Source organism: Rhipicephalus sanguineus, unplaced genomic scaffold (genome assembly GCF_013339695.2).
Source record: "Rhipicephalus sanguineus isolate Rsan-2018 unplaced genomic scaffold, BIME_Rsan_1.4 Seq1012, whole genome shotgun sequence".
Taxonomy (NCBI): domain Eukaryota; kingdom Metazoa; phylum Arthropoda; class Arachnida; order Ixodida; family Ixodidae; genus Rhipicephalus; species Rhipicephalus sanguineus.
Window position 1 is genome coordinate 41789 of NW_023614167.1, and position 25803 is coordinate 67591.

The 25803-nt window shown below is 48.2% G+C and overlaps 1 protein-coding gene across 1 annotated transcript in view; it reads left to right on the forward strand.

The window, feature by feature from the left end:
- LOC119375907 (unconventional myosin ID-like) overlaps positions 1-25803 on the forward strand; it is a 67323-nt gene that overhangs the window by 11385 nt on the left and 30135 nt on the right. Inside the window, exon 2 of the mRNA XM_049411318.1 lies at positions 6149-6434. Coding sequence (XP_049267275.1) covers positions 6149-6434 — 286 coding nt within the window. The remainder of the gene's footprint in view (positions 1-6148; positions 6435-25803) is intronic.

Consider the following 25803-nt stretch of genomic DNA (forward strand, 5'->3'; position numbering starts at 1 on the left):
GTCACTAAGGATCGGGGCGAGGCATGACCCGATGCAGACACCGCTATTCTGTATGTATGTACGATCATTAAAAGATACACAAGTCGACTTGATATAAAAAGACAGAAGCTCTAAGAGGTTACTGTTATGGACACCCGTAAGATTCTGGAAGGCTACAGCACCAAATGAATCAATGGCAACGTCAACACATTGTAACAACTTCCCGTGCGGCAAAGAGTAATACAAATCTTTTATATCGACAGAAAATGCTTTTAAGCCCCTGTCGTTCTGTTCCAGAAAGTTAACCAAAATGTCCGAATCCGAAAACGTGGATGCTCCCCTATGTTTGATCAATGTGAAGTACTTAGAAAGCACCCGTCACAAATCACTCGAGAGATTATTGAAGCGCATTGTATAGCAAGAGCTGGCATCAGATGTATCAGCGCCCCTTCGTTGGCTTTATCTGAACATGAAGTGGCCTTCCTTAATCAAGGAAACCGTCTATGAATCTGTGGCGTGTGACGGTGCGATGGTGTGCCTAATCTTTAAAAGGGTATGGGCTTGAGCTTGTTGGTAAGGCTTCATGGTTTCAAAACAGCGCGTAAAGTACGAGGACACAGAAAGTAAGACAGGACCAGGCGCTGACTGCCAACAATGCTTTTTATTTGTGCGAACACGAATAAATAGGCTTTTCACATGAGAGGAGGGGGAGAGATAATGCAAAAACGCATGCGCCCTACCCTATACAGCGCATGAAATTAACGGTGCAGATAGCTAATCTCTTTGTCTGTTAAGGCTATCGAAGGTGAACTGACACATGCTGACCCGACGTTATGCATTTCGTAGGCTTCATAGATTTCTCGGGCTCGGAAATCTCAGTAACTGCGAACGATGCGCGTCTGCTGGAAATCGGGGCTACACCCGCACCTAGCGCAGTGTATTGCCAAGTTGCTGCCGGTCTTCGCTCCAAGATTGCTGGCGTGTTCTCGTAGGCGGTCATTCACACACCGGCCGGTCTGACCGATGTACATTCCTCCACAGGACGTCGGGATCTCGTACACCACTCCTGTTTTGCAGGGAACAAACCGAGTTGCATGTTTCTTCTGGCACGCGGGTTTCTCAGAGCTTGCCGCATTCACTCGCTTGCAGAGAGAGCTTAGTTTTATAGGCGCCGAGTAAACCACTCTTACACCCGCTCGCGCAGCCGCTTTTTTCACCCGGTGGGATACGCCATGCAGGTAGGGGATGACGGAAACTTTGGCCTTGTCAACTTGCTGTGGGGCTTCTTTTCCTTGCGACCTAGGTTCGCGTAGCACTACTTCTGCCAGTCCTGCCAGGAACGGTTCTGGAAAGCCAGCCCTTGCCAACCTTTCCATTTGAAGGGCGAAACTTGAAGCGACTTGATGGGGACAGGAACGACCTAAGGCATTCTTTAGGTCGTTCCTGTCGCACAAATAAAAAGCATTGTTGGCAGTCAGCGCCTGGTCCTGCCTTACTTTCTGTGTCCTCGTACTTTACGCGCTGTTTTGAAACCATGTGCCTAATCTTGGCGTTGCGTTAGGGTGTTTTTTGTATGCTTGCGCAAGTCTACATATTTGATGCATTTTTCACAATAAAGCTCAGTTGGAAGTTAGCGCTCTGTCCTCTTGTGTCGGTCTGCTCGGCCGTTTCTTCTTCCCCGTAATGCGCTATACCAGTTCAAGTACGACGAACCAACTCGCCCAATCTTCAACACTTGGGGGCATATGGATATGATTATGAGAGATGCCGTAGTGGAGGACTCCGGAAATTTCGACCACCTGGGGTTCTTTAACGTGCACCTAAATCTAAGTACACGGCAACGTATTGGTATAGCGCAGCTCAGTTTGAGCATAAAGAAAAGAGGCTTCAGCGAAGAAGGAAACACAGGCAACAGGATGAGTACTAAAAGTACACGGGCCTCAAACATTTTCGCCTCCATCGAAAATGCAGCCGCCGCGGCCGGGATTCGATGCCGCGACTTTCAGGTCAGCAGTCGAGCGCCATAACCACTAGACCACCGTGGCGGGGCCTTCACTGCACAGGAAATATAGATGGGCTTCACGACTGACGGTTGCTTCGACTTCGCGTTTCCAGCACGGTTCTTGTCTTATATGTTCGCCTGCTTCCTTTTGCCCCCCTTCCCAACCCCCCACACCCCTGCCTTGCTTAAGAGACCATAGTCAAAGCACAACGCATAGTTTCTCCGCTTTGCTGCCCCCCTGAAAGAACTCACTTGTCGCGGGTCCTCCCCAGTAAAAAAAAAAAATTCGGCACATCCCACGTAACGTGGGAGTCAAAGTTATGCGAAGCATGCGGCGGGTAGGTGACTGTGGCGTAACTTTTTTTTACTGAGCGACACGTTACAAAATGATGCTAAAGATTTGTATATATTTTATACGCACACATATATATGTTGAAGAGCTGCATATGTGTTATATAAGCAGTTTACGGTTGGGTAACGCTGCCAATGACAACGTGGGGTATTACCAACACCAGAAGCGGTAAGCTGATATGCAGTGCTTATAGGTGTCCCGAGAACGCACGCACGTTTCACGAACCCGTGTGCATGTGTGCAAGAAGTTGTTGACAGTTCTTGAACAAGGGCATCCACACCGTGATCAGTGAGCACCAGCAGCTGGTCATGACTTGTTATAGGATCCGGTCGCGATCGTGGTGAACAGGGGTCCATGTGTATTGAAGTATGTGGTATAGTAGAGCTGTTGGAATTCGTGGATGCCTCGGTCATTTCGTCGACAAATTGTCTGCCGATAGAGACGGCGACATGTCGGAACTTGAAGCCACCTTTCGCGTTGGTGAGACATAGGCCGTCGAGGCTGGTAGGCCTCGATAGTGCTACGTAGACCAACATTAGTGGATGGTGTTTGTCCTCTTTGTAGACTACCTGGGCCTATGTGGCCTACGTAGCCTAGTCTACAAGCGGCTGTCAATCAATCTGACATCATCCTCGGTCAGCATGAGGCCATCGCCCAGCCTCTTAAGAAATGAAGAGGACACTTCGTCGTTCTGGTGGACGAAGTGCACTTTACGATGCGGTGATGTGGATATCATATGTAACTTTCGTTATTGTATTCCTCCGCGGTCGAGCAATGCTTCAATATAGCTTGCTGAATCATAGGAATACAAACGTAATGTTTATTAGACTGCTATAAAAGCGGAGCCAACACTGGAACTACAGACGTCAATCTGATATGACGCCCGTATCGTAGGAGTACACATCGTAGGAGTATCATGTAGTGTTTATTGCTTTCTTGTAAAATTAGATAGCCAGCACCACGACCACAATTGACGTTGCACCGCTATTACGCCTGCGTAGGCTGTTTTTCCAAACCAATTTATAGACCTGGCATGGCTCAGTGGTAGAATACCTGATTGCCGCGCAGAATGCTTCGGTTCGATTCCTGCTGGGATGCTAATTTTCATTATTTCCATTCGTTCAGTCAACGCTGCCGATGTTGGTTTTACTTAACTCTCTAGCATTTAAGTTACCAATGTCTGTTCTCGCCGTTCCTGGGTAGACAAACTGTCAATCACCTGTGGCGCATACCCGTACACCGCGGCCCGTGGTAAACGGGTATGTGCCACACGTGTCTAGTGGAAAGGGTTTGACGACGTACGCGACAGGATTTTAACGTTATTTATGTCATGACCCGGCAGTCATATTCGTCAAATCCTCTTACCCTCCCATGCAAATTTTGGTCTACACCAAATTAAGGAGGCGATCATGAGAGCACCCAGACGTAGGCGGCTAGATAGATAGATAGATAGATAGATAGATAGATAGACAGATACGTAGATAGAAACGCTCAAAGTGCCAGAGGTTCGCTAAGAAATGCTTCGCATTTAAAATAAGAAAAGAAGACACCTCGCGCCGCACTGCTATCCCTGCAGCGAAGTATTTTTCTTACGCCATGCTCTGCAATCAGCAAAATTTCATGCCAATTCGCTTCGTTGTTATTGGCTGAAATGTGCAAAAACCCTGTGTTTATGCAGTCAGCAACGGAACAAATATTGTTCGGCTAACCTCGCGGTAGCTGAAGTACTTAACATATACATGGACGCCGCATATGGTGAATCCCGCGCAAAGATGGCATCAACAAGCACATAAGAAACACTGATACTCGATATGCACTCCTTGAAAGCGTCGTGAAATGCGAAGACAAACGCTACTGGCGTCGTGTGTTCCGTCTAGCCTGGCCGTTACTTCTCACTGGGCGAGGGGGAACGCGGTGCGACAGTCAGGTGAGTGTCGGAGAGCTATTTTTCGATATAGATGGATGCTATGAGCGAGGCTTTGACTAAACCCTCACGGTGTGTTAAAACGTTGACAAAATTAAACTTGTATTGGAAACGCGCCGAATGAGACGGTCGTAGTAACGCGTTTTTTTTTTTTTTTTTGAGCCTGGTGGCACAGATGTCACCACCCCATTAAAAGGGGACGCTCATAGCATCCATCCATCGATCGAAGAGCACTGTGAGAGGAAAGTGTGAAAGATAAAAGGCGCGTTCATATAGCCTCCCTAATGTGTTTGGCGATAGCTCAGTGGTTTAAATGCCTGCCAGCCATCGTCGTGGACCGAGAGGTTATAGGTTCGACTCCCGTCAACGGAACTTTTTCTTATAGTTTTTTTCTTTGCCATCTGACGGCATTCATTTTGCTGACGTACTTCCGTGACGGAAATACGTCATGAAAGTCTTGGTGGAACCCGGCATAAAACACCTTCGTGTTAAAATTGTTCTGTAAAGGACTGACCCCCGCAGGGGCGTCTGCGGAAGCAGGCGTTTGGTGTGTAGCGACACCACGGACCCGAGCTAACGGGGGGGTTTCGACCCCCTCCCACGCCTAGCCGTGCGTGGCATTGCCGTGTCCGGGGAAAAGGGGATCCTGGGGGTTGAGCCGACGCCGGGTGATTGGACCTTTAAGGCCCCCCGGCAGAGGCAACACACCCCTTTGGCCCCGGCTTCACGTAGACGGCACCCCTAGGCTGGCCCACCCTGGGGAAATCGGCAGTCGCCTTTTCCTGTCTCCCTCTTCCCTGACCTTCGTCTTTTTCTCTCATTTTACATCTCTCCTGTCTTCTCCTCTCTTCTAGTTATTTCCGTTTTTCCTGGCCGCAAGGGCTAACCGTGTGTGGCTCCCCAACCTTGGGTAGACCATATTAGGTTATAGTGACGGCGTACTACTGGCGTGGTGCAGACTTTTTAACATGTCCTGCCACGCCCCCTAGTTGGGCTCCGTGGTGGGTGGTAGGCGCCGTTGCCGAACATATGACTTTCTTCATACCCTCGAACCCCTCACCCAGCGATCGTGCCCCGAAAAGGACACGCACCGAAGCGACCTCGACATTCTATTTCAAGAAACAAGACACCTTCCCGAAATACCATGTCATCCACTGTGACAGCAACAAGAAAGCAACAAATATTTCACCATTTCTGGTTTCTAGATGCCTCACTGAAACCATTGGCGCCGGCTACAAAGCCACCAAAATGGCCAGTGGGGACATTCTAATTGAACTAAAGGATAACACCCAATATCAGAAACTGAGCAACCTCGTAGCATTTGGAGATAAGCCCATTACAGTTACCGCGCACAGAACAATGAACACAGTTAAAGGCGTCGTTTCAGATGATGACCTTGTGGACCTCACAGATGAAGAACTCTTGGACGGGTGGAAAGATGAAAATGTTATACATGTACAACGAATCAAAATCAGGCGGGATGACATGGAAATTGCCACAAAACACATTATAGTCACCTTTGGCACCAGCACACTCCCTGAAACAATCACAACAGGCTATCTTATGCTGCGCGTCCGACCGTACATACCCAATCCGCGGCGCTGTTTCAAGTGCCAGAGGTTCGGCCACGCATCGCAGAGTTGCCGTGGGCAACTCACCTGTGCAAAGTGCGCCACAACTGGCCACTCCACCGATGACTGCAGGGCTGAGGATGAGACCCGTCGTTGCGCGAACTGCGACGGCGCCCACCCCGCATACTCTCGCTCGTGCATAGCCTGGAAAAGAGAGAAAGAAGTTCTTACAATCAAATTCCAACAAAACATCAGTTTTCGAGAAGCCCGACAGCGTGCAACAGTAACTTTTCCCCAGAAACCATCTTTTGCTTCTGCAGTGCAACAGGGGGCAGCACTGCAGCGGCCACAAGCGGTCGCCCATGCCACACGAAGTGTGCAGAGGCGAACGCCACCCGCCCCCATGGCGGAAGCAGCCAAGGCTGCTCCGCCTACGAACGACACGGCCACACCAGCGGCCGCTGCAAGCCTTGGTTGCAGCCAGGGCCGGCCGGCAGCAGTAGAGGTCCCCTCGACCTCCGGCCTGGTGGGGCCAAAGGCTTCGTCTGTTGAGGCGAAGCCAGCACAACGAAAACACAACCCACTGGAGCGTGTGCCCGTTGCCTTGTCAGAGGCAATGGACACAACTCCTAGTGGAAAGGCGCGGACAGCGCCAAAGGAGCGGCGAGAACTCCTCGACCGCTCCAAAAAAGAAAAATCCCTAATTACAGGGCCCGGTAAAGGCTCTGTAAGATAGACCAGTTTCCTTTAATGTCACCTACCGTTTTTAAATAGCTGAAAGCTCTACATATATACATTTGCTTACTTTTATTCCTGCTACTTTATTATGGCTTTCATGGTTCAATGGAACTGTAGAGGGCTCATACACAATTTAGGTGACGTGAAGGACATCATAAACAAGTATTCACCAACAGCTTTCTGCCTTCAAGAGACAAATCTAGGTGGGAAACATACCCAAGTCCTTAAGGGCTTTACAGTAGTCCGAAAAGATCGCGAATGCTGCAGCCGACTGTCGGGAGGAGTAGCCATCGCTGTCCAGGGTGGCATCCCTACCCGAGATGTCGAACTGAGCACATCCTTTGAGGCAGTAGCCGTCACCATTTTATCCTACAAAACCATTACTATATGTTCGCTTTACATTCCACCCCATGTGAATTTGAGCTGCAAAAACTTACACAATCTTGTAGAAAAGTTGCCGAAGCCATTTATTTTAGTAGGAGATTTTAATGCTCACTCCACGCTTTGGGGTAGTGAGAAAACCGACCAAAGAGGGCAGCTCATTGAAGATTTCATTCTATCGAATGACGTTTGCCTTTTAAACTCTGGTGCTTTCACTTACTTTTCATCAACTTCGCGGACTTTTAGCTGTTTAGACCTTGCACTCTGTTCACCATGCCTTTTTAGTGATCTTAAATGGGAAGTCCTTAACACGTCATATGGTAGTGATCACCTACCCGCCATCATAAAACTTACACCATCATACCCAACCTTAGCCGAACGGCCTCGTCGGTGGATTATACACCGTGCGGACTGGCCAACCTTTACAAAAAACGCAAATCTCGAACAGGCCTTCGCACCAGAATTATCCATAAACGAACTTAACAAAAAGTTTGTAGAAGTCATAATCTCAGCGGCAGAGAAAGCAATACCGCGAACTTCCGGGACTCTGCGTAAAAGGATGAATCCATGGTGGACAGATGAATGCACAAAAGCAAAAAAACAGCAAAACAAAGCCTGGGGACTTCTCCGAAGGTACCCTACATACGAGAACCTCATCCACTTTAAACAGGTGAAAGCCAAAGCGCGTTACATTAGAAGGCAGGCGGAAAAGTGTTCGTGGCAAAAATACATTACATCCATTAATAGTTCCATCCCATCTAAACATCTTTGGGACAAAGTCAGGAAATTCAGAGGAGATTATTCGTCATACACTATACCGATACTTACAAGTCCACACGCACAAACAACAGTACAAGAACAGGCAAATATTTTAGGCGAACACTTCTACAACATCTCAAGCTCGCAAAATTACACAGATCGATTTATCAGGTACAAAGAATCCGCAGAAAACCAGAGACTGCCCTTTACGACCACTTCAAACGAAGCTTATAACAATCCTCTGACATTACAGGAATTAAACCGAGTACTCTCCGCCGGCAAAAAAACGGCGCCGGGTCCGGACTGTGTTCACTACACAATGCTAGCACACTTATCTGAAACCTCTACAGTAGCACTCCTTCAGTTTTTTAACAAAATATGGGAAACTGGTATAATGCCAGAAGATTGGAAAAATGCCATAGTGGTGCCATTCCTAAAATCTGGCAAGCCTCCAACCTCCACTAGTAGCTACAGGCCCATTGCGTTAACGAGCTGTCTGGCCAAAACATATGAGAGTATTATAAACATCAGACTCGCATTCATCCTTTATTCGAAACGCCTAGTAGACCCACACCAATGTGGCTACAAAAAGGGTTGTGCTACCACCGACCATCTCGTCAGGCTAGAGCAGGAAATACGCGACGCTTTTCTGTACAAACAATACTGTCTCGCTGTGTTCTTTGACTTGGAAAAGGCGTATGACACGACGTGGCGATTTGGCATCCTCCGAGACCTAGTTGATTTAGGAATTCGTGGCAGAATGTTGAACTGTTTGAGTGATTTTCTATCGAATAGAACATTCCAGGTACGTCTGGGCACCGTATTGTCCCGCGTTTTTGTGCAGGAAAACGGAGTTCCTCAAGGTTGCGTACTCAGCACAACTCTTTTTATTATCAAAATGAACTCTATTAACAAGGTTATACCACACACAGTCATGCACTCCATCTACGTTGATGACTTACAAATTGCGTGTCGCGCCTCGAACTTATCAACAAGTGAAAGGCAACTCCAACTTACAATTAATAAGCTGACGAAATGGGCCGACCTAAATGGGTTTCGATTCTCCACGCAAAAAACTGTCGCTGTTTTGTTTACTCAAAAGAGAGGCCTACACCCAGACCCAGTCTTGAATCTAAACGACGTCACATTGCCGATAAAACCACACCATAAATTTTTAGGAATTACATTCGACCAAAAGCTAAATTTTCTTCCGCACATAGCTAATTTAAAAACTAAGGCAAACAAGGCTCTCAACCTTCTGAAAGTATTATCGCACAAACATTGGGGTTCCGACCGACTATGTATGCTGCGAATCTACCGCTCTGTCGTGCGCAGCACTTTAGACTATGGTTGTGTTGTTTACGGCTCAGCACGAGAGTCCTACATCAAACGTCTTGATCCTGTACACCATCTCGGCCTACGTTTGTCCAGCGGTGCTTACAGGACATCACCAGTACAGAGTCTGTATGTATATTGTAACGAACCTCCTCTATGCCAACGAAGAGCACTGCTAACCGTATTATATGTTCTCAGAATCAAGTCATCACCTGAACACATCTGTCACGATATTCTTTCTAAATGTACCTCACGCACACATTACCTGAACAAACCACACTTAATCAAGCCACTCATCTTACGTTTTGAAGAATTCCTCCATACCAATTTCGTCCCTAAAAAGGTATTGAGCGTTGCTCAAAAATCACCCAGACTACCCCCATGGTTTGACTTCACGCAACTCTGTGATTTGTCACTCACCCACCTGAAGAAAAGAAACACGCCACCAGAACACATAATACAAGATTTCCGTGCACTACAACTTAAGTACAGCGATTACACGGAATATTATACAGACGGCTCCAAAACGAAAAACCATGTGGGCGTCGGGATCGTGACAGGGGAAAGTGCAATAAGCATCAGGCTACCTGAATGCATGTCCATTTTTACAGCTTAAGTCTATGCCCTGAGAGAGGCAGTGCGAGACCTAATCTCAAAGAAACACAAGAAGGCAGTCCTTTACACAGACTCGCTAAGTGCATTAAAAGCTCTTGACTTCAGATCTGAGTGTGAACCACTAATAGGCGACATTCTAAATATATTACATAACAACGAAGCTCAGATTCGGTTCTGCTGGGTACCAAGCCACGTTGGCATACCTGGCAACGAGAAGGCTGATAAATGTGCTTCTCTGGCAGCTCACAGAACAGTCACCAAAGCAAAAGTTCCCCTCAAAGATAGCCGGCGAGTAACAAAACTGGCCCTCTTAACAAAGTGGCAGCAACATTGGGACACATGCAAAAGTAATAAGCTCCACCTGGTAAAACCAGCGCTAGGAGAATGGAAAACCTGTCGTCACCAAGAACGGTTTATAGAAGTCGTGTTATGCAGACTACGAATCGGACATACTCATCTGACACACAACTTCTTACTTGCAAACGAGCCCCAACCAACTTGTGAATATTGTCAAGAGCCGTTAACAGTTATACACATACTAATCTCATGCCTTCACACTGAGACACAAAGACAAAAACACTTCAGTGCACTGTACAAAAAACACGTACCTTTACATCCATCCCTTCTTCTAGGAGATGACTCACTTGTGCCGTCATCTGATGTGCTCAACTTTCTGAAAGAATGTGGTTTTTTAAGTAAATTGTAGCACCATATTCCTGTCATAGTTATGTAGTTCCATAATCACGACCACCTTGTCACTCATTGTCAGGAGACACATTTCACATCACACTCATGATTTTATTATTCATATACGTTTTACCCGCCTTTTGCGCGTGGAATTTTAGGCCCCTCTACAGCCACCTCACATAACCATCGCTCACACTCGCTGTAATGTCATCATGAACATCAAGCTCAAGATCACTGTTAAGGGTCATCTCTCAAAACCTTGTGGCTGGCGCATCATAGCCTGAGTTGCTTTTGCGCCAAAAAACCCGACTTAACTAACTGTAAAGGACTGACGGGCGAAACGTCAGTCCTTTACAGAACAATTTTTCCTACGTGCATGATTTTTAGGAGCGAAGCTCCTTAAGGCGGCACCCGTTCGTCCCTCGTAGTCGTAGTCGTAGTGAGTAACCAGTCTTACGCTTTGACCTCCAAGGTGGTGCCGGTGGGAGATTTTTCCTGTGCGTTGTTGAACAATGAAAAATTCGCAGCGTTAGCTAAAAGCCGACTTCTTCTGTCTCTCATTCCCATTAGCAGCCATTCTTTACCTCCAAGGTAGTGCCTGGTGAGATTTCTCCTGTGCGTGATTAAACAATAAAAATTTTGTTCAAAACGCCGTTGATTGATGAAATAAACCAACGAAAGACGCCAGATGTTCTGTAAAAGCAAAACGAAAGAACGCCAGATGTTTCTAAAGCAAAACGAAAAGGCGCCAGCTGCTTAACGAAAGACGCCAGATGTTTTCTAAAGCAATGGTTTTCTAAACAATGAAAATTCACAGCGTACATGTAAAATTAAAGTGAGCTGCAAGTCGTCATAACTCATCGAACCTTTAGTATAAACGCGCCCGATCTCACGTCGGTGATGATGTACTGGGCAGAATTCACGGAAGATTCACGGTTTACCGATGAACCTCCGCAGCTTCGCCCACTCATCATCATTCACTCCGTGGATATGCTGTGATTTTTTTTTAACTACACACACACACAGACACACACACACAGACATATATATATATATATATATATATATATATATATATATATATATATATATATATATATATATATATTGTACTGAATATGAACGACAGACGCTCCGCTGTTACGGAAGACGACGACGACGATCGGTGGCCGTTGTTGTCGCTCGCGCACGCGCTCGCCGGTAGCCAGACCTGCCTGATAAAGAGCCTTTCGCAAAGCAACGTCTGACCCTTTCTGGACGTACAACACCCCAAAGGGCGTCGTGGGGAAAACGAGTCGGCGAGAGGAGAAGGAGGTTGTTGGGGACACGGAGCAGCTTGATTTGTGGAATTCCCACCGTCCTGAGACTGGAGGTTGCGACGGCGACAGTAGCGTGCTATATGCCCCACAAAACCGCACGCAAAACATATGGGCCGATTGTCGAAGGTACGCCATGGGCTAACAGCAGAAGGTCCGGTGGTCGATGTAGGAAGGGGTACCATGCGTGTGGGCGGCGTCGGAGTGTAGAAGGACCCGGTGTCGCGGTAGGTGCCAGAAACAGTTGGGGCCGGTGGTCTGGAAACGATCGCAGCGTACGTCAGCGGTGTGGTGACAGGCGGCGATGGCGGTAGTGCCTGCGCTACTTGTGTCTGAATGACCTGGCGCAGGCGTGGGTCTAATGGTGTCACTGGCTCAGGTGTTCCGGCGACAAGGGAAAGTTGACGCGCAACTTCCTCACGGATAAACTGCTTTATATGTGGCAGTAAAATGGTATGATCAGAGGTGACGTCGTTGACAAGGGCGGAAACCTCGGCTGTATCATCGGCTGCACGTCGCGTCGAGATGCGCTGCTTTCGCAACTCGTCGTACGACTGACAGAGTTGGACCACGTCGGCGACAGTCTGAGGATTTCGAGCAACGAGCATCTGGAACGTATCGTCGTCGACGCCTTTCATGATGTGCTTGATTTTGTCGAGTTCGGGAAGAGATGGGTCGACGCGCTTGCAAAGAGACAAGACATCTTCGATGTAGCTTGTAAAGGTCTCGTCCCTGCGCTGGACTCGACTACGCAGACGCTGTTCCGCGCGAAGCCGGCGCACGGCGGGACGACCGAAGACCGCGGCGATGGTTGCCTTAAACGTCGACCAGGTGGTGATTTCACCTTCATGGTTTTTAAACCAGAGGCTGGCCACATCAGCGAGGTAAAAGCGCACGTTCGTGAGCTTGTCGCAGTCGTCCCATTTGTTGGAAGCGCTTACTATTTCGTACTCGACGATCCAATCCTCCACGTCGGGCTCGTCGTCGCCGCGAAATACGGGTGGGTCGCGTTGCCGAGGCACACCAGTACAGAAGACTGTCGTGGTTGCGGTAGCTTGCGAAGGGCCGGGAGCAGTCATGGTGAAAGGCGATGGTAGCGTCCGATTGCGAAGTTCCAGGTTGACGGGAACCCCGGCTCCTCCACCACTTAAAATAGGGGTGTTGTACGTCCAGAAAGGGTCAGACGTTGCTTTGCGAAAGGCTCTTTATCAGGCAGGTCTGGCTACCGGCGAGCGCGTGCGCGAGCGACAACAACGGCCACCGATCGTCGTCGTCGTCTTCCGTAACAGCGGAGCGTCTGTCGTTCATATTCAGTACAATATATATATATATATATATATATATGTGTGTGTGTGTGTGTGTGTGTGTGTGTGTGTGTGTGTGTGTATATATACAAGAGCCAATGGAATGAACTCGTCGGAAGAAGAACGGAACAGTCAGCGCGGATACGGCTACTTTCTTGGCAGATCAGAACGCAGATATATATATATATATATATATATATATATATATATATATATATATATATATATATATATATATATATATATATATATATATACGCAAATCATATATATATATATATATATATATATATATATATATATATATATATATATATATATATATATATATATATATGATTTGCGTCGATTTTTTATATTCATAGAGGCGATCAGATTACTTGCTTTTAAAAACTGTTTGTTTTAAATCAAGGAAGAATCTGCACAAACAGATTGTGCAGGCTGGGCCGCCCTATACCGCGACAACACAGCAGTGTTTAATAGCATTTTGGAAATATTACCGCGAAGTTTCAGAAGTACACCCAAATTTAACCTGATCATCTGAGCATTCCATCAGCAAACTTCCCAGTCTTAGTTTGGCGTTTTATATGCGATGCGTATGAAGAACTTGCTATGACTTTAGTACCTTAAATTCTCACTTATTAAACAAAACGTGTGGCTGACAAAGCAAGGCACTTCGCAGAAGTCTTCTATATGCCGAATGCCAATTTCTTTACTGTTAGAGCCCTCTAATATAAAGTCTTTCTTAAGAAGAAGACGAAGTTCAGTCGATTAATACTTAAGCAAACCACATTGAGCTGGTTGTGTATAGGTATAAGATGATAAATGACTACGAATTTATATACTAGGTGTCGTTCCTTGCCCTCCTACTTTTACCAGCTTGGGTGGGGGGATGGACGGTTAAGCGGTGAAGTGGCCCTTTACTGCTCCCCTCCTGTTCCTCCAAGTAAATAGCCTACCTAAACTGCGTAAGCTCAAGTTTTCCTTGAAAAAATGTTGACGATTATAATGTTAAACTACCCCACACTGTTTCCTTCCGTATAGATCGTAACCTGTTTATGATTGGTAGAAATTTTCTGGGTCTTGCTCACAGCCCCTTCTCGTAAAACGATGCAACAAATGACGCGTAAGTGATCCACCGCGTAATTACCACGTACGCATGACTGCGTAAAAAATAATAATGAACTGTTTTTAATACGGCGTATTGTTTGTCATTGGTTCTTTGCTCTTCGTACAAAATTTTCAATGTGTCATAAAATCGCCTTTGTTACGTGACGTCACAAGTCTGCGAAAATTCGCGGCGTTAAAATGAAGTGTGCACAATAAGCAGCACATTACTGTGCTGAACAATAAATCATTTTTTTTTCGGAATAGCCAGACAGTGTCTCTTTCTGAACGTAATTTAAGAAGGCTGGCCGCCAATCACATTGGCAGCGGCTGTTTATAGCAGCGGGCGAGATGGATTCATAATTTCATATGTGTATGATAGATACTTTCAGTTGTAGTATAACGACGTTGAGCTGTTTTTGCGCGTGTACAAATCTCTGTGAACTCATCGTTGCTGACAAAGAGGTAGAGAGAGAAATAAACATTATTAGGAACAGACACAATCCTATGCAGGTAGGCATGCAGCCTTCTTAGCCCAGAAAACTGTGGACGCTGATCATCTCACTGGTAAGGTATAGATCAAGTAACGGGGTAAACGTGAAAGCTGGGCTTCTCAATGTGTTCGAGCCCACTGCCTTGTTACAAGCCGCCACGATCGCTGCAGGCTACCATATGATAAGCAACTTGTGAAGCAGGCTAATCGGAGACTAAAGTGGGAATCTATTTTAGCTGTCCTAGGCACAACTAAAATACTGGACACTTCTGCACATTCATCAACTCACAGCTGCTTGAATATGGGGCAGTGGCGATGCTACTCATTTTCAAAGAAACTGAATTTCCTGAAAAAGGAGAGAGTTTGATCGGGCTATAAAATATTTACTGGTTCCCGCCTATATTTGCGCCGCGGATTACATAAGTTTCAGGCCAGGCAGGAGAAAATACAATAATGACAGATTGCTGTAATGTTATAGAGCCCCTGCTGAGCGATAGCCTTCTCTGCAATGCTCGAGCGCAAGACGTACAAGCGTGGAATAGGCAGCGCGCACCGCAAGTAGCCTAAAGTGCTTGGTCATGATACACGGAGGACAGTCGTGACAGCAGAATCGTAGGACAAAATTTATTACAAAATTACGCTATTGCTGCGTTCAAGTAAATCTTTGCCTGACTTGCTAGTTTCCTACACTCTAAGCCGCAAAGGCGCGAAATGGGAGTAAGTGCTGCATTTCGTCCCCGCAACAGGTAGTTAGTCCCCGGAGGGATTAACTGCAAGACGAGGGTGCCGTGTGCAAAGTGAGGGAGGAACTGTTACACCACAGGGAGCAACGTTTACTCCCACGGAACTTTCCGGCGCAGTGGCGGCCTCGAACAAATGGTCAGCATGCGCGTATTCAAAGAGTCCGCTAACGAAATGAACTGTTAACAGTTTATTTAAGTGTAAACGGTCTTGTCAACTACGGCAACTGCGGCAGAAGTAAAGTAATATCGTTCATATGGCATAATAATTAACAAATGTGATAAAGCTCCCACACACACACAAAAAAAATGTGCTCGCGCCCAAGCTGTATCAATGCGCGGCGTGGTGTTCTCGTCGTATGCACGGCAAGCTAGGACTCGGCGGTTTCGCGGTGTGTTGTGGATGTGTTCTCGTTTCGTGGTTGCGATTGCTGTCACTTGTGGTGCACTGAATCATCTTCGCGCTGTGGTAAACGTGGTCTGTTACTGGAATGAAGTGCTACGCTATCGAAATGCTACGCGCCGACTGGGACATCGCCTGAGAGGTGAGTGTAAACAAGGCTGCCATCATTCTGCGTGATTTTACCTGTGTGCAGTTGATATGCAACGATCACCGCTTGTTTAACATTCACGTTCTGCGCGAACAAAACACGCATGATTGATGAGCTCGCGCGATACAGCGTCGCGAGTGCTGCCCCGCCTGCTATAGAATTACAAGCATGATGGTTAGGCCATCGAAACATGGTAACCTCGGTGAAGGCTCAGTACAGCTGTTCAAAAATAGTTTTGTTTTTAGTGCTGCCCAAATAAGCGTTGTTTATCAGAAATATTCGCGACTTTTTAAAAGAAAATTGACGTAAACTCCGCACAATATCTTCTATTGCAAGGTAAACAAGTCATTTGGGAAGATTGGCTGTTAAAATAGTATGTCTAACTAAAGGCTTAGCACTGCTAACACGGGCACTCGGCGACGGCATCGGCGATTTCGCTCGTTTGTAGCGATGCTATAGGAATCATTTAATTTTTCTATCTCTCAAATGAAGAGCAAGCTTTATTGATAAATAAGTGGGCCCACTAGCGGGTCGCTGTGAAAGCGTGAAACGTTAAACTCGAGGATGGGTTTTTCGAACTTCATAACACATTCTGAACTGTTCCATTGCACTATATGACAGGTTCTGTGAAAGAGCAGTTCTCACCTAATTTTTACGCATGCAGCATTTCTAACAGACGCCTTGTGACGTAACTGCAAGTGCACGAACAGTTCTGCCGGAAATATTAATGCTCCTGCAATTACTTTTTCAGGAAATCGATTAATGAGAGCGTTGCGCCTCCTGAGAAACGTCTTCAGCATCTTGCAGCTATGAACACGCTCTCAGCAGCTGTCGATGGTGCTGTTGCACTTCCTGACGTCGGCTGGACAGCATCCATTCGGATAAAACATTGCACTTTTCATTGTCTCTCTTATAATACAGGGAAGCCATCCTATTTTATGTATTCAACAAAGTTGTTCAATTTATGTGTACACACGATGCTGCAGAATTGACACGAGTCGTTGAATAAACTTGGTTGTTTCTTTAGACGTTTTCGTTTTTTTGTCATTAAGCAGACATTTTCGCTGAACGATATAACCAACCGTGTTCTGCACAGTGAGAAGCGAGCAAGCTTGGCACGTCGACGGGAGCATATATGAGAACGTTTATATATACATGCATTCATCAAGTGCCCAAATTCGCTCGAAACACGCGCGCAGAAAAACCAATCCAACGCATTTTACACTTTCATGAACGTGATCACCGAATGGTTGCTTGCGAAACACTGAAGGCTGAAGTCTAATATAAGGAATCTTGCTACTTTGACTAACATGGCAGAACGCGCAGCTTCCAGACGGTGCCTGTTCATATATAGCCCCGGTAATATTCACTCTGCTACATACTGGCGTGTGGTATAGTGGTTAGCGTACGCGACTGCTGATTCAATGGTCACGAGTTCAAATCCTGTGTGTTTGTTGTGAATTTTCTCTAGTTTACTTCTGAATTTATTTCTGTGTATTAGTTGTATATGTCGTCAAATGCGTGTATCAACCTCCAAATTTTCGGTAATTCAACCAGAAACTGTAATAAATTGATTTTTTTTTATGAGCAACTGTTAGTCCCATCAGGGGTAACAGTTCGTCCCTACGCAGCTACCATGCAAAAAGAGGAATAAGTCAGTTACTCCCTAAAAGGGGTAACTTTTACACCCGACATTTCGTCCCTCAAAACAACTGAGGACTAACAGTTCGTCCCCTGACAGTTACTCCCTAAAGGACGAATCGTTCATCCTTTAGGGAGTAATGGTTGTGGCAGTGCAGTTACCCCCCAAAAGGACGAACCACAGACCCCTTTTCGTCCTTTGCGGCTTAGAGTGTAGTCTGCAGCCGACTATAACCACTGTCGAGAGTGGGGGGGCTCCGCCCCCCAACATTTCTCAGTGGGGGGGCTAGCGCCCCCCTTGCCCCCCCGGTAGATACGCCTATGCTCATATTAATAAATAAAACAAATGCATGCTGCGGACAGTTATTCAGAAGCAAAGCTACTTCCCGGAACAATATACACAATCCCCAGCACTTGTCGTTTATAATCGACTGCATTTCCCAGCCAAAACAGAACAAACGCGCACACAAAATACATTGCAGGTAAAAACAAAACCTGCAGAACTCGCCGTTCACAACCATACACTTGCAAAAGTCACACACCATGGCGTAATGTTCAGTCCTAAACTTAACCACTGGGAGTGTTCATTCACGGATGCCCACTGAATAGTCATTTCAGTCACAGCACATACGGCACATCACACACACGGTGTAGCCACTCCGGCCTCAACACTTCCCCCTGGTCGCGGTAGAGCCGTAACATGCAAACTGCACTCTAAAGCTTTAAAAACTAAACCGGGTGAAATGTGACGAATGAACTTTCTCGTCATCTCCTAACCTGCCGCTGTTCAAGTGGCCGCTGTTGGGTAACAGGTGTCTCAGCTTGCGACTGCTTCTGCGCAGAGCTGATAGACGGAGCGATCAAGGCGACGGTGAGTTAAGGCAAATTTATATACATATCTACAGAGGCGTTACATATTCGGCGCTGGGGCCGACAGCTTATTGGGCTCGCACAGCGGTGCGACGACGACCCGCGATTTCTTCGTTCGCTGTCTCGCTGTCTCTCTCTCTCCGCGCAGCTTGGTTCTTTTATAGCCCTGGGCGATCGCTTGCATCAGCCAGTAGTGCGAAGCCTCCAATCAGGAACCGCCGTTGGTCGCTGGCTCGAACCGGATCCGCGGGGAGGAGGGCTTGCCGCACGTTGCGGGAGAGATTTCCGTCGGTTGCGTCCGGCGCAGCGCCGGAGTTGCCGGGGATTGCGTAAGACTCCCGCCTCGTTGCATCAGCTGGTGTTGACGCTGGTTGAGTCAGCCTCATCGCCGGAGTTGCCGGGGATTGCGTAAGACTCCCGCTTCGTTGCATCAGCGGGTGTCGACGCTGGTTGCGTCAGACGTTTTACCAGCTTGAATTCCTTGTCGAAGCAAGGAAGTTTGGGTTGGGAGCCCTGGCATAACAGCACCCCCGCCGCCAGACAATGCGCCGGTAAGACGAGCTGCTTCCACGTGGCTCGGATGCCGGGCGCGCTCGTTCGCCAGGTCCATCCAGGTTCACCTCCAGGGCCATGGGGACATTTGGCTCCACGCTTCGTTCCGTGAACAGATCCCAGTCGCCAGGCCGGATCCCGGCTCCAGTGGCTTGTCGCCAAGATGTGTCGACTTGCTTTGCTCGTCTCTTCTGACGATCTTTCGTATCAGCACTTGTTGATCGTTCTGCAACTTGTCAAGAACGGTCCGACAACAAACAACACACGACACAAGCAAGTGCCCTCGGTCACCCGACAGAACACCAGACCTAAATAGAATAATACATTCCTAACTACGTTTCTGTCGAAATTTCGTTCCCTCTGTATCAAGAGGCACATGTGGGACACCAAAACTCTTAAAAGCAGAACTCAAAATATTACACGTGTAACAAACGCAATGAAACAGAATTCAAAATAACGTTGGCCCCTTGAGATCACTCAGGACGGAAGCGCTCAGCTGAGGCCGCAATGAGGACAAAATTTTGCCCCAATTTGCCTGCGAAAAACCGAAAGGATAGCCGAAGACGGCACTGATTAGAACGCGCGACTCAGTGCGTCTGCGTTCGCGTTTAGCTTTCCTTTCTTGTAACGAACGTTCAAGTTGTGCTGTTGGAGTATCATGCTCCACCTTAATAACCGGCCGCTTTTGGACGACATGTTATTCAACCAGGTAAGAGGACAGTGGTCCGTTTCGACCACAAACTTGGAACCGGAGACGTAACAGGCCAGCTTTTGAACGGCCCACACGAGGCAGGCACATTCCTTTTCAGAGGTACTATATGCCTCTTCCCTGCAGCTCAGTTTTCGGCTTAAATACAAAACTGGTCTTTCGTGACCAGTGTCATCTTCCTGGCACAATATAGCTCCCATTCCGCGATCACTCGCGTCGCACTGAATGATAAAGCCCTTGGAAAAGTCAGGCGCCATGAGAACGGGTTTTTCGCTTAAGGCTTGTTTAAGCTTGCAGAACGCATTCTCTTTCTCCGAGTCCCATGTCACTTTAACTGGCTCCGACTTTCGAAGTGCGTCAGTTAGAGGGCTGGCAATGGTAGAGTAGTTTTGCACATAATGCTGATAGTATCCCGCTAGCCCTAAGAAAGCCCTTATCTCAGACTTGGTGGTTGGTCGTGGGTAGTTCACGACGGCGGCTACCTTGATCTCTGAAGGTCGACGCTGGCCACGCCCCACAACGTGTCCCAGGTAAGACACCTCGCCGCATCCTAGGTGACATTTAGCAGGTTTCGCTGTAAGACCCGCTTCTTTCAACTTGTTCAGCACGACTCGTAAATGTTCGACATGTTTTTCCCAGGTGTTCGAGAAGGTGGCGACATCGTCGAGATACGGCAGTGCGAACTCGGACAGGCCATTAAGAACGCGGTCCATTAGACCCGAAAAGCAATAAGGCGCATTTTTCAGTCCAAAACTCAGCATAAGGGGACGATACGTTCCGAATGGAGAAACGAACGCGGCGTAGCGGCTAGCACGCTCGGTAAGAGGGACCTTGCCAATAACCTCGCACGAGGTCTAGCGTGGAAATGTAGTTTGACTTTGACACTGTTTCCAACCTTTCCTCTAGATTTGGTATCGGATAGGTCTGGTCTCGAGTTATGGCGTTAAGGCGCCGATAATCGATGCATGGCCTAGGATCCTTTCCCGGCACTTGAACCAATATTAGAGGAGATGTATAGTCACTCTCACCCGGTACTATGACTCCCAACTCAAGCATTCTATCGATTTCCTCTTTCATGATCTGCTTCTGCACAGGGGAACATCGATATGGCTTACTACGGATTGGTTCCTCACATGTTAGCTCGATGTCGTGTTTAATAACCGTCGTTTTTCCGGGACGGCTGGAAAACACGTCTTTAAACTCAGAAACAATCCTTCTCAAGTCCTCCTTCTGGACTTGACTTAACCTTGGCTCCAGGTTCAACTGTTCCAACATCACCTCTGAACCCCTTTCGCTGACATCGCTAGAAGTCAGAATTTCTTCTCCTTCCTCCTCTGAAGCATTCAACAGCAGATTTACGACCGCCTGACGTTGAACGTACGGTTTCATCAAGTTGCTGTGATAAATTTTGTTAGACCGCTTTCCTAATTTCACTTCGTAGTTGGTATCGGAAAGCTTCGATATTACTTTAGCGGGCCCCTCCCAATGAACCTCAAGCTTGTTCTTCTTGGAAGGCCGCAGCAACATTACCTGACTTCCCACTTCGAAGGTACGTTTTTTTGCTGATTTGTCGTAGTATTCTTTCGACAATACTTGCGCTGCCTTCATGTGGCTCTCCACAAGATCTTTTGTTTTTCCGAGCCTCTGAAGGAGGTCGAGAACATAAGCAACTACATTCGGGTCCTCATCATATCCCTCCCAGGATTCGCGTAGCATTCGCAAAGATGTTCTTAAGCTCCGGCCATATACAAGCTCTGCGGGACTAAAGCCAGTGCTCTCATGAGGAGCAGACCTCAAAGCAAACATAGCGGGAGGAATACATGCTTCCCAGTCGCATTTGTGCTCATAACAAAGAGCTCTCAGTATACGTTTCAGAACTGAATGCATACGCTCTACCGGATTAGATTGTGGGTGATGGACCGAACTGTGCACCACCTTGATTCCACATTTATCCAAAAAGGTAGAGGTAAGGCAACTGGTGAAAACGCTGCCATTGTCGCATTGAATTTCAGAAGGAAATCCGACACGCGCGAATATCGAGAGCAGAGCGTCCACGACGTGTGGAGAATTGAGCTCCCTAAGAGGTACCGCTTCTGGAAATTTCGTTGCGACACAGAGGGCAGTCAGGATGTATCGACAACCTTGCCTTGACTCCGGCAATGGCCCAACAATGTCGATAACCAGGCGCCGAAAAGGTTCTGTTATAACTGGCACAAGCTTCATGGGAGCCTTCCACTTGTCTGTGGATTTCCCCACCCTCTGACAAGTGTCGCAAGAGCGCACAAAGTCTTCGGTATCTTTCCAGCATTTCGGCCAGTAAAACTCAAGGGAAATCCTAGCCTTGGTCTTCTTCAAACCGAGATGCCCTGCCCACGCGTTTTCGTGCGCAAGTTCCAACAGCTGGCGACGATACTTTTGCGGTATCAAGAGTTGCTCATACCTGCGACCTTGTACATCTGTGTAGCTACGATACAATAGCCCAGATTTCTCATAAAAAGAAACATTCTTTTTCTTTACTCCCAATTTTACGCTTTCCATTAGCGCTTTTATGGAGATGTCTTCACGCTGCTCTCTAATGAGCGTCGCTCGATCAACCCTCGACAGCTCACACCAACTTTCAGCTACAGGCTTGAGCGTATTGTCCGCCTCGCCCAACGGCGCCACTTCGGTTTCTCCGCCGACGGAGACGACGCTACCCGCTTCAGCTGCCGGCGGCTCGAGTAACCCACCCCGAGAGTTTTCTGTCCGAGGCTCGCTCGACTCGCTGCCAAGGTCACGCAGCTCGGCCACTTTTGCCGGTGGTGGCGTACTACATGGAACGAGATCAAGTTCCTGTGAAAGCTTCCGTGCTTGCGATCGCGTGAGGGCCATGTACGCAACCCTGGGAAAGAACGATTTACCCTGTTCTTTGAGAAGCTGCTCCGAGTTGTTCGAAAAAAGATAAGGAAAACAATCTGGGAGAGCAGCAGACACAGCCGCTTCGGTGTGAAGCTTACCGAAAGAGCCTTCAATGATCACCGTAGCGATCGGCAAGCAAGTGCTCTGCTCCTCGGCGACCTGCCTGATCCATGCGCATTCTCCTGTCAAGTCGTTCGGAGACACTAATGAAGGATGGACAACGTCCATAGTTGCCGCTGAGTCTCGAAGTGCTCGACACGTTTTCCCATTGACGCTAATCTCCTGAATATACGGTTCTAACAACCGCATGTTCTTTTCTGATTCACGGATCGTTGCGAAAGCAACCTTTTGTTTACAATTTACCGCGATGTGCCCTTCTTTTTTGCAATTGTAACAGATTAGCGGCTTCCGTGACTCAAACGCCCGTGTAGCATCAGTGCGCTCTTTGGGAAGCTCACTCGACTTCTGCGCTTCCGTTTGCCCTTCCCTCACAGTCTCCTTCGTAAAAGACGGGTCTCTTCTAAAATTACGGTGCGGAGCATGTTTCCGGTCATCAGGTTTTTTTGAAAAGCCCTCTTTTCTCTCAGCTTTTTCAACACGCACGGCCCTACTGTGCAAGTTTCTACGAGTGTAGTACTCTTCAGCTAACTCTGCTGCCTTGTTTAGCTGTACTTCTCCAAGCTTATCCTGCAACCAAAGCTTGACATCATCCTCGATACAGCGGTAGAATTGCTCCAATGCTATGCACTCTACCACTTTATCGCGATCGTCATAGACATCTTCGCCCTTGAGCCATTCAATTAAATCGGCTTTAAGACGAAACGCGAAGTCAACGAGTGACTCATTCCCCCTTTTTGCATACCGGAACCTTTGCCGGAAAGCCTCGGGTGACAATTTATATCTTCTCAACAGAGCCTCCTTAACCTCGTCATAGCTCTCAAACGCCTCCCTCGACAAGCACGTTATCACGTCGGATACTTCTCCGGGAAGTAGAGCTAACAGGTTCTGTGCCCAAAGAGACCGCTCGATGCCATTCCTATCGCAGACGTGTTCGAACTTCACGAGATACTTCGCCATGTCCTCGCCCACTACGAACGGTGGCAGTTGGTCCCGAATTCTATGTCCACTAGCCTGAACCGTCGCAGAAGCTACGCTAGGCGCTTGCGAACACTGACGGAGCGCCAATTCTATTCTTTTCATCTCGAGGCGCTCTTCGCGTTCCTCGCGCTCGCGGCGTTCTCGCCTTTCCGCCTCTTCACGCTCACGAAGTTCTCGTCTTTCGGCTTCCTCGCGGCGTTCTTTGATATCCGCCCAGGCCTCATCGACTTCCTCAGCCGTTACTCCCTCCTTCTGCATGATCTCAAGGATCGCTTGCTTTCGCTTCGCACGGCCCAGAGTAAGGCCGAGTTCACAAATTTCGATGAGTTCCTTCACTTTAAGGTTCTCCATCGTTCACACTAGCCTCTTGCTATTTGCCCTCGTTAGAATCTACTTGCCGTATCCCCTATAAGTCTACTAGAAAGACACGCAAGCAATTCTCAACCTGCCGTGTTTACGCCCTCCGCATTAACTTTGGTTTCAAAGCGCTCCGACTTGGCTCGAAACAATCAAAGCTCAATCCAATGCTTCACACAACCTTCTCTAAACTACGATAACCTGTGCTAGAGAAGTCTGGTGAACTGAAGGGAAAACATCAGGCACTCACCGCATCGAGGTAGCTGACGCCGGCCGATCCCGCAGCTGCCATCCACTGTTGGGTAACAGGTGTCTCAGCTTGCGACTGCTTCTGCGCAGAGCTGATAGACGGAGCGATCAAGGCGACGGTGAGTTAAGGCAAATTTATATACATATCTACAGAGGCGTTACATATTCGGCGCTGGGGCCGACAGCTTATTGGGCTCGCACAGCGGTGCGACGACGACCCGCGATTTCTTCGTTCGCTGTCTCGCTGTCTCTCTCTCTCCGCGCAGCTTGGTTCTTTTATAGCCCTGGGCGATCGCTTGCATCAGCCAGTAGTGCGAAGCCTCCAATCAGGAACCGCCGTTGGTCGCTGGCTCGAACCGGATCCGCGGGGAGGAGGGCTTGCCGCACGTTGCGGGAGAGATTTCCGTCGGTTGCGTCCGGCGCAGCGCCGGAGTTGCCGGGGATTGCGTAAGACTCCCGCCTCGTTGCATCAGCTGGTGTTGACGCTGGTTGAGTCAGCCTCATCGCCGGAGTTGCCGGGGATTGCGTAAGACTCCCGCTTCGTTGCATCAGCGGGTGTCGACGCTGGTTGCGTCAGACGTTTTACCAGCTTGAATTCCTTGTCGAAGCAAGGAAGTTTGGGTTGGGAGCCCTGGCATAACACCGCTTAGGTTAATACTTTCATTGGCCCCAAGGGTCAAAAGTACGCACGAAAGGTTCAGCGGAGATAGCGTGACCGTGTGACACACCCTGGCATGCGCCTGTCACCCTCATTGGGCAATCCCCCGGCGCACCGAGAATTCCACCAACCAGTCTACCTACAATAGGGCCGCCTCTATGGAATAACGGCGCTGGTAGATTGCAACACTCCTCAAATGTTAGTATTACAGTGGCAACCCTCCTCCGCGAGCATCCCTTGTCTTTCGCGAACTCCTCATACTCAAGATTCAAAGCCATTCGGCGCCTCCGGAACGCCTGAATATTGCTCAGAGTGTTATCTTCCCGGCAGCGCGCCGGCGATTCGGTACGCAGGAACGCCACCGTATAACGCCTCGTGTGACATCAGTCGCCACTGTGAAAGATTCCAATCTAGAACCGCACGGTCGCCGTTCCTCCCCGCGCATTTGCTCCTCGCCTGAGTTAGACCAGCCACACGCAACGGATTCGGGCGCCGAGACATCTCTGCTAACCGACTTCAAGCATTCAACCACACTATCCTGCCTGGGCACGCGCGTAGTGTCGTGACTCGCGTCTCGCGACTGCACCGCTAGGCTTACTAGAACTACTACCTCTGAGCTCGGTGATGACGCGGTCATCGCCCGCTCGCAGCAGCAAAGGATATTCTGTAGCGGAAGGATGCCTGGGACCACGCCCTGAAATTTTGTTCCTGCGTATGCGTCCTGCGATTGCCTGTCAGCGTCAGTATCGCGCTGAAAAGTCTTCTCCGATTCGAGATCGGTGTCAGAGACATATTTAAACTCGGCAACCCGTGTTGCCGCCTCCGCGCCTTTCGCCTCTGCCTCGAGTTTGAACTCGGCGGTAGCCTCACACTCCGTGGGGAGCATGCTAACCGACTCGGCGCGTTCATCTACCGGA